Genomic DNA, 16,012 nt, shown 5'->3' with positions numbered 1-16,012 from the left:
TCTAAATCTGGTTCAACAGAAAATTTTTGTTTTGAAAAAGAAAAAAACAAATAAGATAATTTATTACATATTACATCACTCATAAACTAATATTTAGTTGAACAATCCTTTAATGTTTCTGCTACAGTCAGGTGTTTTCTGCTCCTCTCAATCAGACTTTTGCACCTGTTGACAGGTATTTTGTCCCACTGTTCAACAGAAAAGTGCTTTTTCCCCCTTTTTTCAACTCAGTTAAATGAAAAAAAGTGTCTTATATTACTAAATTATATTTTTGCAAATTTTTATTGATTGTTCCTTTTTTAAGGGGCCAGTTATTTGAGTGACTGTTGTAAATTCAGCCTTTTCTTTAATGAAAGGGTATGAATACATATGAGCAGAACTGTATGTCCAGGTCTGAGCACTTTGAACTGTGCCGTTCTCTGTTTGATGTCCTCAAAGAGTCTAAATACACTCAGAAAAACATCTGTTATGTAAATAAGTTGCTGATTTGAGTCAAAATGAGGTGACCTCCAACAAACAAAGTCACAGTGGAACAGCTTTTATTTAGTTTTAAATGTAAGAGTTTTCTTATGAAAGCAGCTCAGTGTGTTTGTCCATCTTTGATTGATCAGATAACGAGTGACAGGAAGCAGCACTCTGCTCTGTGCTGAGGTCCTGGTGTCTTCCCGTCTCCCTCCAGACCACCTGATGTTTCATGCAGGCAGTTGAGACGGACTCCATGTCAACGGAGAATTTTCCCATCGAAAGCAGAGTGTGTGTGTGGCCCACCAACACCTGACAGAGACAACGCGCAGTCAGAGAAAGCAAACAAACTTATTCTGGACGATGTTGGATGAAGTTTAAGGAGCATTCGTGGCTTTTAACAGCGAATGTGATGTGGAAGGAAGGAAACTTCTGGACAGACATGTTTAAAAACCAGTCACCTGTGCTTTCTGCAGCAGAGCTACATCTCCTGCATCAGAGGCGACTTCATAACTCCGCAGGAAGTACTCGTACGCTCTGGGGTACTGACTCTACAGAGAGGGAAAGCGGCAGTGTCGACTAATCTCTGCTCACAAATCAGCCAGTGTGTGTGTGTGTGTGTGTGTGGTACCATGTTGTAGTAGATGTTTCCCACATACAGACACACGTCAGCCAGTCGGTTCTGCAGTCCGCTGCTGCTACAGATGTCAGCCGACTTCTCCAGATACTCAAGAGTTTCGCTTGTGTTTCCTTCGCTGTTGCTCGTAAAAACAAACAAACACAGAATACATACCTACACACAGAAAAAAAATCTTAAGCCTCGTTTCCACTGAGCGGGTCGGTTGGGTTCGGTCGGGTATGCTAATGTCTGTTTCCATTATGGACACGTTCACATCAGCCTTTTTGATTCAAATTCGAGTCCGTTTGCTCGGAAAGTCTGCTTTGTTTTGGGGAATGTAAATGCACCAAACTAATTCTGTTTCGGACCAAAGAGGCGGACTTGGTCCGCCTACGAACGCAGGTCTCGGTCTGTTTCAAGAAGATGAAATACAGGAAGTAGACTACAAAAAAAAGTCACTTCCTGCATTTGACGTAGCATTGCATTGTAGGTAAATACCAAGCGGCAACCTCCGGCGGTAAAAAGTGAAGCCTATGCGGAAGTGCGTAAAACTGCAGTTCCTCCTTCATCCACTAGGGGCTGCAAAACAGCGCGTATACCCATAGACTCCCATGTTAAAAAGACCAACTTCACAGCAGAAATAAACATGCTTACAGCCTGGTTCAAAAATCCATTTTAGGTTTAATAGGTCAGGCTTAGCTTCATGACAACTGTGGGGGGAGTGGATTTTTTCTAATTTCCCATTTTAAAGTAATTTAATCTCAAAATTCAGCATATTTAAGGGGCGTGTCCTTTTGATTGACAGGTACCCGATCTCCCGCTTCAAGTCAGAAGAATGTAGAACAACTGCGGTTTTTAGCCGGTTAACAACGTGACTTAGCTTTAGCCCGCTTACCTCTGTTAGCTGGTTAGCTCCCCAGGTTAGCTCAGTTAGCCCTTAGCTACAGAAAGCTTGGAGTTCGCTGGATGTCAATCATCCACCATGACGCTCACAGCCCCCCTCTCAACTCTTTCTCTATGCCCATATTTGTATTTTTGCGGGCGAGACGATGCGTATGTCTCTGCCAAGATGGTGATGGTAGGAATCGCCCACCGAGCTTCAATTCAGCTCTTCAGAAACCTATGGGTGACATCATGGAGGCTACATCTGTATTTTTATATTCAGCCTATGGTAAATCCATAGCGATGGCGTTAAGGTTCCTCTGCCTCGTATGTTGTTCACACTGTCCATTGTTGCAGTTTACTTGCATAAAACACAATAAAAAACCCAAAACAGTGATAGTTTCATCTCCATGTTTCACTCGCAATGAAGTTTTCTTCTTCATGCGGGTCTTGTCCTCTCTTTTACTAAATGCTAGTGCAGCGCCACCTTTGGGGGGAGTGGGGATATATTCTTTTAAAGGTTTGGCTCGTTTGACCAAAGTGCAGTGTGAACATGATCTCGGTCCCCTACGGATGAACACCCCGACAACTGAGCCAAGTCCCCAATCAGATCGAGTCTAGAGGACTGTCCTGATGTGAATGCACCCTATAAAACCGTTCTCATACAACAGAACAGAACGGCACCATTTCTGGGCCTCCTTCAATTGTAGGTCCATGGAAAATGGAACGGCTAAGGTGGAGTTACTGGCGTCACACCATACAGTCCACTGATTGCTGGACAGGAAAGCGTCACTGCCAATGATAAAAGCAAGAAGAAATTAACCACAACGCTGTCGTTCAGTTAACATGTCAGTCAGTGTTAGAAAGATAAAAGGTAAAGGACGACTGGAAATAATGGACTCATCTGGAAAAACAAACTCGCAAAGCTGTAGTCCACTCTTGTTTGAAAGTCACAACGCTCGGGATTTGGTCTAAACACTGAGTGCAAAGTGGTGGTCCAGCTTCTAGTGGGAACCTTACCTGAACTGGCTGGACTGTTCTAAAACCACCAAACCATACCGGCCCGGCTGAACCGCTCAGTGGAAACATAAATGCCGAAACAGACTCGGTGTGTGTACCTTTCTGATGACTTGGCCATGGCCTTGTAGGTCATGGCCAGTCCGTCTGCATCTTGCAGTTTGCTGTAAATCTGCATGCAGGAGTTGAAGAACTGGAAAAACACTTTTTTAAATGACCAACACGAATATTGTTGTGTTTTATTACAAATAATCTTTAATTAAAAGACAAAACCAACATTAAACTCAACTATAAAATGCAGAACCTTTAATTTTACAAAATATTTGTAAACAAAACATTTTAAAGGACATCTTGTTGATTGTTTTTTTTCTGTTTGCCTTATGTTCAAATAACCTTTACCACTTTTTCTCAGTCATGCAAGGACAATAATTACAAACATGGTAAAAATGACTTGTGATGTTTCTATTCTGTTGATGCCTGTTCTGTCTGCATGATATTTTGTTTGTTTCCGCAATTTAACACCTGTAGCTCCTGCAGAACAAGAATGAGACGGTATGGTCTGATGTTGAGTCTCGTCTCTCACTCTCTATTTCCCTTTTCCTCTTTCTTCAATAACATCTTCATGGTGTCTTTTCTGAATCAACTACGGTTTGCGTTCAAAGCTTTCAGTGTTTTGATATCCACTTGCTGGAATGTGACGCAGTGACATAGAGTAAAACAAAGCTGACATGTGATGCTCCAGACTGGGAAAAAAAAGTTACCAAATGGGGTTTCTAAGCCTCAGGACGATGCACAGCCACAACGGCTCCAGGAATGTGCATAATAAACATCAGTGTGCCATTAAAATGAGTCATAAGCAAAGAGTTTTAAAGTCAGAATGTAGAGTTATTTTATCCTGGTACTGGCTTTTTTAAAAAAAAAAAAAGAAAATATAATACCAATTATTTATGAAAATTATGATGACATGCATAGTTGGTTAAACTAAGGGGCTTAAAATTCAGAAATTATAAACACATTATTAACAAACATATTGGTATTGGTGTTGTTTGTGAAAGGTGAAGACCCTCATTAAGCTCCTATTTACCTGTTTGGCTGAGTCATGGTCTCCTGAACTCTGGTAAGTCAAGCCCAGTTCAAAGGCTGCCCTTCCCTCAATCTGTTTGTTTTCACCTAAAACAAACAATAAGTTATTGTAACGAGTTATAAAGCAGAAATGTGCAACTACTGATTTGTTGTTGTTGTTTTTGATGTTACAAAATATAGTTGTATCACAAAACTACAAAAGCACTCGGAGAGTGCAAACCTTAGCCAAGAGCCAATGGCCAATGGCCAAGAGCGAATGGCAAATGGCCAATGGCCAAGAGCCAATGGCCAATGGCCAAGGACCAATGGCCAATGGTGATCTGGATCACAACCAAAATGAAATAAGTTCTTCCTTTTCCCATTTCCAATAACTCCTGAAATTTTCACGAAAATCCAAACAAACAGATAAATGGCAGGTAAAACATAACCTCCTTGGCGGAGGTAATAAATGTGGTTTTAAGACTTTACACAGTTGTGTAAGTGGAATTTCGAAAGCAAATAAAAAGCCCCTGAAAAATACGTAGAAAAACTGGAGAACAGTGAAAAACTTTCACCATCTAAAAACTTTGTTTTTAGATGGTTGTAAACAACTTTATAACGATACATCCCCGTTACCAACTGGTATCAAAATGCTGAAGTGAACTCTGAACTCAGTGCTGTCCACTAGTGGATAACCTGACCTTACATGTATGGCAACGTAAAAGATGGGTGGAAGTATGAGAGCAGCTATGTATGACAACGTTTGTAATGTACGTCACACTTACGTACGTAAGACGGCATAAATGGGCCTTAAGGTTATCTAAATACAGCCTTATATTTGAATTTTTTTTTAATGGAATCAGTTTTCTGCTCTGTGGTGTTTCTCAGAGATGTTTCACTAATAAACAGGGGCATGTAAAATAACGTAAAAAAATAAAGTTGTGGCCGCTCCACCAGCTCACTGACCTCACTAAACCCCAGTACGCGTTGCTTGGATGTACAGGGTTTAAAATAAACAGTATTTTTAGTTTTGACTGTATGTTTTAAGACATTATTGTTGATGAAGCTCGTTTATTGACTTTAAACCTGGTTAAAATGTAACATTTTCAGGTTCCCAACACAGTGGCTCCAGTCAAACACTGACGACCTCCTGTGCTCATTTGGGGAACCCGTGGAGGGTCAGGGACCACAGCTTGGGAACCACCAAAACCAACCTGTTTTTGGCTCTATGCATCAAGAATACTTTCATGCTCTGTGTGTTTACATCTATATAAACTGATCAGTGAGTGTTTCATGTATGCTCCTGTCATTCTCCTGCCTTCCCGTAAACTCCCAGCATGCACGCTGCTTCCACCTACACTCTGTGGCCATGCTGTAGCCCTTGTGGTTCAGCGCCACGGCCATGTCGTAGTCTGCGTTGGCAAGCGCAAAGTCAGCCAGCTGGTTGTAGATCTTCGCCAGCGTCTGACAGGACTGGAGCTTCAGAGGCCGACCGGATGAATCCAGCCAGCCGCCCTCCTCTGCCTGTTTCAGGCACAGCTCTGCCTGCTGCCTCGCCTTCTCCAGGTCACCTAAAAAAACAGTTCCCCTACATATGCAGACTGTTTTTATCTTTATGTTTCCCAAAGCTTTGAAGAAGACAGTTTACCTTTCTGCAGGTAGAGGTCAGCCAGGCAGGCCCGGGCCTCCGTGGCCCATCTGGAGTTTCCTCCTTTCTCTCTGTCTGCACAGCTGTGGTAAAAGTACAAACTGAGCCAAATATCCTCTGGAGCTGAGAAATATCGGCCAAGAAGCAGCCGCTGCTCACACACGACCGACCAGAAACCTGCAAAGAAAACCTCCAACTTTAACCAAACAAAACATCTTAATCTTGCATGAATCTCCAGCCAAACAGGACTTAGTGTCTCCCACAGCGAGGACGGCCTGAAAGTAAAAGTTAACCAACAACAGCCGACCTGTCCTTTCCACCTGCTCGGCTCGGCTCAGGTGCAGCTTCATCGTCTCCAGTTTGTCCCGTTGTTCCCCCAGTGGAGGAGACTGAAGCCTGGCTGATTCTGGATCTGCTGCTGCCCTCCGGTCCTCATCCAAGCCCAGCAGACTGAAGAGCTCCGAGAAGGATCTGAGAGACAGAGACTGAGTCTTTAAGCTCCGTTGATGAATTATAATATAAAACACATCAATTATTTTTAATCAATATTGTGAAAAATATGGATTATTTTACTAAATGATCATATTTTTATGCTTTTGGGTGTCAAAGATTATGAATAAACCTCAAAACAATTAAATTAAATTTATTTACCACCAAAAATGATCAAATAAAGTCAGAAAAAATTTAAATAAAAAGTATATAAAGAGAAAAAAAAACATTTAAGCAACAAATAAATAATAAAAAAATAAAACAAAATAATTTATTTGAAATTAAATGCATAAAAACAGTAATTATAAATAAATAGATAAATAAATAAACAATTAATAAAAATAAACAAATAAACAAACAAATAAATAAACAGACAAATAAATAAAATAAGAAAGAAATGTGCAACAATATCCATCTATAGGAATGAAAATAAATGTCTACAAGCTGTTTTCCTCCTCAGTCCAAACAACAAGGATAAGATATGATAATAAAAACAAGAAATGAACAAATATTCCCATGTGTGAAGCTGATGTTTGATGAGATCCAGGAGAAACGAGGACTGATGGAAGGGATGTTTACTGTTTCAGTGAGGGATGAGCCGTAAAACAAGTGAGACGGTTTGCAGCACACCAGTCCAGTACTGGTAGAAAGTCACCCACCTGTGGTATCCATCTTGCAGCAGCTCCACGCAGATGAACTGCTTTGGACTATTTCTGAACCTGAGGTGAAAGAGGAGGAAGAACACCAGATATTATGGGTATGAGTAGTAGAGGGAGCTGAATTGGTTCTGTCATGTCTCTACTAGTATGGTCTAGTTTTCACTCCTTTTATAGATAAAGGACTAAATATTCAGCTGGACAACCCGACTACTTTGACTGCTGGGTGTCCAGACCATAATAACCTGAGAAATTAAACCTAAAGTTTGCAGGAACTCATGCAGCAAGCTGGTAACCATGGCAACTGTAGTGCATTAGGGCTATCCTACCTGTTTCTGATTGTTCGGTTTTATTTGGGGATAATATGTTTTTTAAAACGACATTTATTACATTACATTTACAATAAATGAACAGATAAATCAGTCAGTCAGTCATTTTCTGAACAGCTTAGTCCAGTTAGGGGCTGTGGGGAAACTGGAGCCGATCCCAGCAATCCGTTTTTCTTTTTAAAGGTGAAATTAAAATTTATGATTAAAAAAACCTGCCCTTTATTTAATGGGTCAGGCTTAGAGGATTAACTATGATATTAATTATTAACACTTTAGTCAACTATTAAAAATGAACTTTTCATTGTTAAAAAGGCTTAAGTTGTGTCAGGCTTAAATAGGTAAAAAGATGCATTTAATTGAAGTTTGGGTTTCAAACAACGCAGAACTTTTGTCAGTGCACAGTTTCCTGGTACAACAATTACACAAACGCACGCGTCAGAGGTGAGCTAACAACTTAGCTGCTTTGTCGCTATATTCAAGGAAAATACAAGTAAATAAAAAATAAATAAAAGCCACATAGTTACACAACAGTGTCTAGTGTGTTGCTTTTGGTACTATGGCTGTGAGATGTTAGACATGCCGTTTCACAGTGTATCATTCACAATTTTTACAATGTTGCGATGGGGAAGGGGGCCCCTGGAACACTCTGAGCCCAGGGGCCTGTGAACTTTTAATCCGGCCCTGGCTTTATTAAGCGAGTTTTCGGATTGTATCTCGCGACATATCCGGCGTTATTATAGACTGACATCAAAGCAGGTATAGTTTACTTCTACAATGTGGCGCCGCTGATCTGTGACTGAGGAAAAACATGCAGATTAAATCACTAAAATAAGAAAAACAAAAGGTAGTTCTCCGGACACAACACCTGGTTACCATGGAGACTGAACTCACAGTGCAATTTCCTTCTTGGACAGCAGCTGAGGCGATCCATCTGAAGCTTGTCTCGTCTCCTTTTGACACTTCATCCTGCCGACCGCACACACACACACACACACACACACACACACACACACACACACACACACACACACACACACACACACACACACACACACACACACACCAAGTGTAAAGCCTTCGGGGGAACATTGTGTTTTCATCCCAAAACATGATGACTCCCAGCAGCCAGATGTAAAACAGATGCCAAAAAGCTCCACAGTATTATTATATAAGCTGATCTATGTCACAACAATATGAAAAGACACGTACACACACAGCTGTAGTGTATTCTAAACACACAAGTTGATTATCAGCTCTGTGTACTGCAGCTTAAGTAGCCTTCTTCTGGATGTACACACAGGTTGATTTATGTGAAGTTACGCCTTTCGACGTTCATCCTGGATCAATTTCAGCCCTTCCTTCTTTCTTACATCGTGACAAAATCCTTCTTGTGTTGTTTTTCTAATAGTAATATGTCTCTGTGTGTGTCAGTGTGTGTCCTCCTGAATGATGCGGAGATGTTTCTCCTCCTCAGACTCTTGACCTTGAGTCACATTCCTGGTTGGTGTAAACAAACTGAACCCCCCCCAAATTATATAAATGCTTTCCTTTCACTCTATGAAACCACTTATTTTTATTTTACATTATTTTTTTTTTTTACCATATAGCTGTTTACCTGATACAAAACACTAAAATATTTGTCTCCAATAAATATATAATAGTAAATATTTCATTTTCATTTTGTTTCATTTTTACAAATCACATAATAAACATTGAAACACCAATAGATACATTGTAGACTTGTAAAAATTTGGACTCCCTAGAAGCTATCTTTAGCTTATTAATGGAAGCCAAGACCTAACAGTCTATCATAGACATATAATAGAAAAACAATCCCACAATTACACCCCGACCCTCTAAAACTTAGATCCCCAGATTTCCTCAGGTCCACAGATACGAGACCTCAGCACAGGTATCGGCACAAAGGAAACATATATACATATATATATATATATATATATATATATATATATACAGTATATTATACAATAGTTACAGTAAAAGTGATTTACGTCTTTTAATCCTCAACCTCAGTTATAGACAAACAATATTAGAACGATTCAGTTCTTCTCCGATACAAACACAGAAGCAGTTTAGTAGTATAGATATATTAACATGTATATCTGTGCTGGAATATTTTTCTTTTATCTGAACTTTCGTAATTTTCTTTTGTTTTCCATTTAATTCTATTCTGGCTTGCAAAAGTATTCACTCCCCTTGTACCATAACAATGGAACGCACATCAAAGCGATTTTAAAAGTTGTTTCAGACGGGATGGAAATGGAAAAGGCTACAATTTAAAATTAAGACATTTCAAGAAATATGGTCACCTGTATTGTAGGAAATTAAAAAAAAAAACTAGAAATTACTTAAATTTCTAAATGTATTTGTTTATTGTTATTTTTCTTTTTTATGTAGGTTTATATGTACATGTGTATGTATGTATTTTTGTATGTATATGTATGAATATTCGTGTATATATGTATGTATATGTAAATGTCTGTAAAGAAATGTTATTCTCATGCTAATAAAAAAAATAAATGAAAAAAAAAGTTGTTTAAATATTTTTCTATTCAAAATGAAATATAAAGAGTACATACTAAAAATGTATGAAAATAATTCTGAAAAAAAAAGGAAAGTATTTTATGCCTGTGTTTCGTTCTCAGTGTTTGCTGTAGATGAGGCCATCAGTTGGTTTACTTTGAAATAAGGATGGTGTTGGGTTAATAAGATTAATTCTTCTTTCTACTACCATTTTCTCTCTTTTTTTTTTTACATGAAATGTACTACAATGGTTGTGTATTAGTTGTTGTAACTCTGGAGTATATTTTCTGTTGTTGTTTCTTAGATTTGCCAATATATTATGAAAAAGAAAAGAGAATAAAAAATGTTGAAATGAAATAAAATAAAATAAACACACAGACTCTAAGCTGTTTTACAGCAAAATGCTCCAGAAAGCACTGACTCAGGGGGGCTAAACACTTTGGCACAAAGCACTTCTAAGCTTTTTATTTATTAAAAAAATGAATAAATAAAAAACAAAAAACAATAAAATTGTGTCTGCTTTATTTTGTACATCACAACTATGCTCCACTTTGTGCTAAAATGCCAGTATAATAACATTATATTTGTGGTCGTATCGCTGCAAAATGTGGAAACGTTCTTGGAGTGTGAAAACTTTTACAAGCTACAGTGAATGTGTGAAAACAGAAACATGATTGTGATCCTCAATAAAGCCTGAATTTCCAGCGTTCTGCTTCTCTGCATAAACACTCTGAGAAATCTGCGTTTTCTTTTATATAATTGTCTTGAAGGAGAATCCAGAAATGAAATGAATTGAAATCCAGAAATGTGTGTCTTGTGGAGAAATTAAATTTTTATTCCATCTGTTGGTTTTTACGTGCTTTTAATTGATTAATCCTTAAACGCCGACCGTACAGTTTCATAGACACCTGCAGATTAATGGCTAACGGTTTTAATGGTTAAAACCTGCTTGAAACCCTGCTGTGAAAAAAACCCTCCTGCTCTCTGGTGGGGACTTTTTGCACTACAGTAACTCTGACATCACATGGTGACAAACATTTAAGTAAAATAATGTTTGTTTGTTTTTGAAAGATCTTGTCAGAAGTTCAAATAAAATCTTCTGATTAAAAAAATGTTAATATTTTTACCTTAAATAGCTTTAGTCTTTCAATAGTGGCAACATTGAACTACTTTTACATGTAAAAAGCCTTTAAACTATTGTTTAATTCAGTAGAAACAAACTTTATGGGTAAAGTCAGCTCCACATCAGGCCCTTCGGTATGATTTACTGTTTATAAGCGTGTGATCTGATGTACCTTCGCTGAGGACGTCTGTGTTTGGAGCTGTCGGTGGTGATTTCTGGTAGAAATGGTTCATGGAGTTGCTGCTTTTCCGCATACATCTTCACATAGTATTTAACCTGAAAGAACATTACAACAAGATCTTTTTAAATATAGCAGGCAAAAAGTTTAGCAAATTTATTAAACATAAAAAAACTTTACATTATTAGATCTAAAGGTTTAGAAAAATAGATTGTCATATAAATACTTTACTAGACTTAAAGTAAAAATGGTGATCATTTCTGCAGACATGTCTACAGCTGGCTGTTAAAATGGATAAACAACATAAGACTAATCTATAAAAGAATTTATGTTTAAATTTGGTAAAAAGGACTTGAAAACAAAAGATTTTACTGTTCAACTTTAAAAAGCAGGTCAAATGTTAGTAATTTAATAGCAAATTCAATCGTAAAAAGACTAAAATGTATGAAAAGTAAAGCTAGAAAGTGGAACTTGAGCTGTAAAATAATAGTTAACCTGCATTATGACTAATAAGTTAAAACGACAAGGTCATTTTTATGCATCAAAGTAAAAATATAATTATTTAGGTATTTTTTGTTTGTCTTTTCCTCACACAAACGTTTAGACGATGTTTTGTTGTAAATAAATGTAATTATAGTCTTAATAGTTAAACGACAACCGACGTTCAGAAAGACTTGTTTTTAGGCTAATTTAATCAGAAATCTGAATGTATATAAAACAGTATTTTGACGTCCCATGTAGAGAAGAAAACAACAGAAATGTAAACATACCGCACCGCTTTGTTTACTTCCGTTTCCACTGCGAACGCTGCCACGGCAACGTCAGAGGGGCCGCATTCCAACATGAGGTGCTGCAAAAGTGACTGTCTGGTTCCATTTAGGAGAGAACACTTGACAATAAGTTTTTTTTGTTTTTTAAAAATTTTTTTTGATATTTTAGTTGTTTTTATTTATAATGTATTTTGTCAATACAATGGTATAACAACATTAAACAAACATGTAATGGAAAACATTTCACTATGGCCAAACGTGCATAAAACAGGAAAATTATTTGGAAGCACATACATATCATATTTATTCATACCCTTTCATTAAAGAAAGGAAAAACAGCTGCCTGTAAAATAAGCTGAAATGGACTAAAGTAATAATAAATGAAAATTTTATGAAAATAATGACATTATTTTTTAATTCTGGTTCAATAGAAATTTTTTTTTTTAAAAAAAATCTAACAAATGATATAACTTATTGCATATTACATCACTCTTCAACTAATATTTTGTTGAACAATCCTTTAATGTTTCTGCTCCAGTCAGGTGTTTTCTGTTCCTCTCAGTCAGACTTCTGCACCTGTTGACAGGTATTTTGTCCCACTGTTCAACAGAAAAGTGCTCTCATTTGTCCAGGACCAATTTGTTTTTTTTTTTTCTTTCTTCAACTCAATTAAATGAAAAAACAGTGTCTTATATTACTAAATTATATTTTTGCAAATTTTTTAGTTTTTATTCCTTTTTAAAGTCTCCAGTTATTTGAGTGACTGCTGTAAATTCAGCCTTTTCTTTAATAAAAGGATATGAATACATATGAGCACAACTGTATAAACCAGCCATAATATTGTAAAAATTGTGAACGATACACTGTGAAACGTCACTTCTAACATCTCTCAGCCAGTGGTACCAACAGCAACACACTGGACACTGTGGTGTAACTATCTGGCTTTTATGTACATTGTGTGTCTTGTCCAAAATGCTGGTGTTTGCCCTTCGTGGGCCCCTCAATGGGCGTGGACCTCTGGGCCGATGCCCATGATGCCTGTTGGATAATCCGGCCTTGAATAAAGTAGTTTTAGTTAAAAACAACTTTGTATTGATGGCAAATGACAGGATGTGAAGGTTTAGTTTCTTGTGTTTAAATAAGAAACTGTAGATGCCGGCGTCTAAACAGCAGAGTTAACTTTAATGTTCATGATTCAGTCTGTGATGGGAGACTTTATAGAGTTCCTTCTACTTTTCCTGTGTGTTAACTCAGCCATTCATTCATTTAACAGAACAGTACATACATGTTATAAACATACCGGCAGTGTGATCAAACACGCTCCGATCTCCACGTCTGCAGGACGAACATGAAGGTTTTAGATGTTGAGCACAGAGCAGATGTTCATCTTTAACTCTGCAGTGAAACTTTCCATGAAACTTTTCGCCAGCTGGATGGAAACTCTGCCAGACTCGACCTCGCTCGCTTTGTGGTGGTAGACCAGTTCCTTGTCTTCAAAGCCTTGCTAATAAAGTTGCACATTCAGGGTGGAAATCTGCAGCGGCTGCTTCCTGTTTGCGTTTCATTTGCTCTCTTTGAATCTGGCTGGTTTGTTCGTCTTGTTTTAATAACTTTCAAAGTAATTTGTCCATTAACCAGTGGCGCTTTTGAAGAGAGACGTGAGAATTAAATAGTTTTTTCTCTACAAGAGGAGACTAACGCCATAAACAGGCAGTACTGTCTCTGCTTCACATTAAATGCACTTTGTTTTTACAGTTATATGCCCTTTTCATCTCCATAATTAAGCCAGGAAATAGTCTAATAAAACAAAATTAATAAAAATCAACGTCCTCGTCTGCTTGTTTGCCCAGTCAAGCTTTCTGTTTTCTAACCAACATAACATTGTCAGCAAAGATGCAAACGTGCAAAATACCCAGAAATGTGAGCAAAAAATCTAGAAAATGTTGCAACTTTAGGATATTTCAGTTATAAATGTTCTCTGAAGCCAAGGAAACACAAAAAGGTTTGTTTAAATCAAAGTTTTGTTGTTTTTTTTCCCCCCCTGCATGTATAAAATGCTTAAAATCCCAACCCGACTAAAAAGATCTGGTTCCATCATTGGCGCAGACACATAAAAACATGCAAGAGAAGAAGAACTATTCTTCAAACTATTTGGAGTCTTGTGTTCTGGACTCATCGGAGATTGGTTTTCTGCTCTCAAAGTTAAAAACTGATGTGTGAGATAGCTTCAGTGTCTAAATGACGAACTCAAGGATCCACAGAACCAAGTGCAAAGACAGCAGAGGCTCATGGGAAATCTATACGTAGGAATTAATCTGTTTGCTATGTTACCTTCTAAATTTAAGCTGTGCTTTACTTCATGTGTTAGGTTTACATATTACAACAATATTGTGATATTCAGTTTGTTTTAATGCTAAATTTAGATGGAAATAAAGAGGAAACTTACCCACCACCACCATCAAACCAGTGCTCATCACTGCTACTGCTTACTTAGACTAGAAAAAATAGAAACAATATTTCCATAAAGGATTAGAAATTAAAAGAGCTATAAAATATGTCTGCCTAAATTAAATATTACATGTGAAGAAATACAAGTACTATTGTTAAAAATTCATGCTTCAGATGGACGACGTTTAATGATATGAAAACATAAAATCCACGCATATTTTCCTTCGTTGCAGCCAAAAAAGTCCAGCAAAAGAAATTAAAACACCAGAGTCACGCTTATATAAAAAATATGACTCTATTTGAATATAAATGTTCCTTTGTTACTGGTTGATGGAGAAGAATTGTTTGTCAACATATATCTATAGATATCATATCTAAAGAGTTGTATTAGAGGACCGGGAGCCATCTAGTGGTAAAACTGCAGAATGCAACTAACTTTCAAGTAAGTGAATGAAAATAGGGCCAACAATGATATCTGCAATTTTATATTCTATTTCTTCTAATTGATCCATTTAAATGTTAGATGATGAACTTTCTCAGATAATAACAAGTTGCTTTTACTGCTCAAAAAACGCCAAAAGATTTGGAAGCAACATATAAACATATATATGTTTATATGTGGATATACATATAAATATATATATATATATAAATATATATATATATATATATAAATATATGTATATATATATATATATATATATATATATATATATATATATATATATATATATATATATATGTATAAATATATATATATATATATACACACACACATATATATATATATATATATATATATACACACATATACATATATATATATATACATATATATATATATACATATATATATATATACATATATATATATATATATACATATATATATATATATATATATATATATACATATATATATATATACATACATATATATATATATATATATATACATATATATATATATATATATATATATACATATATATACATACATATATATATATACATATATATATATATATATATATACATATATATATATATATATATACATATATATATATATATATATATATATACATATATATATATATATATATATATATATATATATATATATATATATATATATATACATATATATATATATATATATATATATATATATATATATATATATATATATATATATATATATATACATATATATATGTATATATATATACATATATATATGTATATATATATGTATATATGTATGGATGTATATAAAAAAGAAATGATAATGAGGTAAATGATCCTGTCTATATGTGAAATGGTCCTTGTTATCTCCAGATAATGTGATTTTTGTCTAACTTAAAAAAAAAAAAATTTAAGTAATAGCATAGCTGTCCGCCGCATTTTCTAAATGGAAGTCTTTTGAAAGCCCACAGTTGTTATTAATTACTGTAAATTACATTGTTTTGTATGGTAAAATAATTAAAAGCAATATACAACTGGTTCATTGACCTCAGGAGAGACAGGATTTACTGTTGTGGAATTACTTGCATCAAGATGAAAACAGCTCTAGAGATGAACAGTAAAGTCTCTAAGCTATCACGTCTGGCATCACTTGTGTTCAAACACTCGTCAAACAGCGATAAAGTTTACAACCTGACTTTCCAAAACATTGTTCCATCAACCAGCTCTTAACTGGGAAGTCTGGTTTGGCGGCAGCTACGTTCAGCATGTGTCAGACTGTAAAAGTTCAGAGTCACCTCTCGTCTTCAGAGCGTTTAT

The 16,012-nt window shown here is 36.0% G+C and overlaps 1 protein-coding gene across 1 annotated transcript; it reads right to left on the bottom strand.

The window, feature by feature from the left end:
* Positions 1–567: 567 nt before the first annotated feature.
* Positions 568–11,805, bottom strand: ttc29 (tetratricopeptide repeat domain 29; the record flags this gene model as incomplete). The annotated part of the gene is made up of 12 exons (XM_079257854.1): positions 11,780–11,805; positions 11,004–11,107; positions 8,056–8,130; positions 6,839–6,898; positions 5,998–6,161; positions 5,691–5,867; positions 5,401–5,613; positions 4,065–4,150; positions 3,082–3,173; positions 1,094–1,217; positions 924–1,013; positions 568–774 (listed from the first exon to the last, which is right to left on the bottom strand). Exons 2-12 carry the CDS (start codon positions 11,087–11,089, stop codon positions 568–570), a joined length of 1,374 nt encoding a protein of 457 aa, XP_079113980.1. The 5' UTR covers positions 11,090–11,107; positions 11,780–11,805.
* Between the last annotated feature and the right edge of the window lie 4,207 nt (positions 11,806–16,012).

The sequence above is a fragment of the Telmatherina bonti genome (assembly GCF_933228915.1).
Source record: "Telmatherina bonti genome assembly, chromosome: 18".
NCBI lineage: Eukaryota > Metazoa > Chordata > Actinopteri > Atheriniformes > Telmatherinidae > Telmatherina > Telmatherina bonti.
The sequence above is the reverse complement of the archived record's forward strand: the minus strand, read 5'-3'. Positions and strand labels throughout refer to the sequence as shown.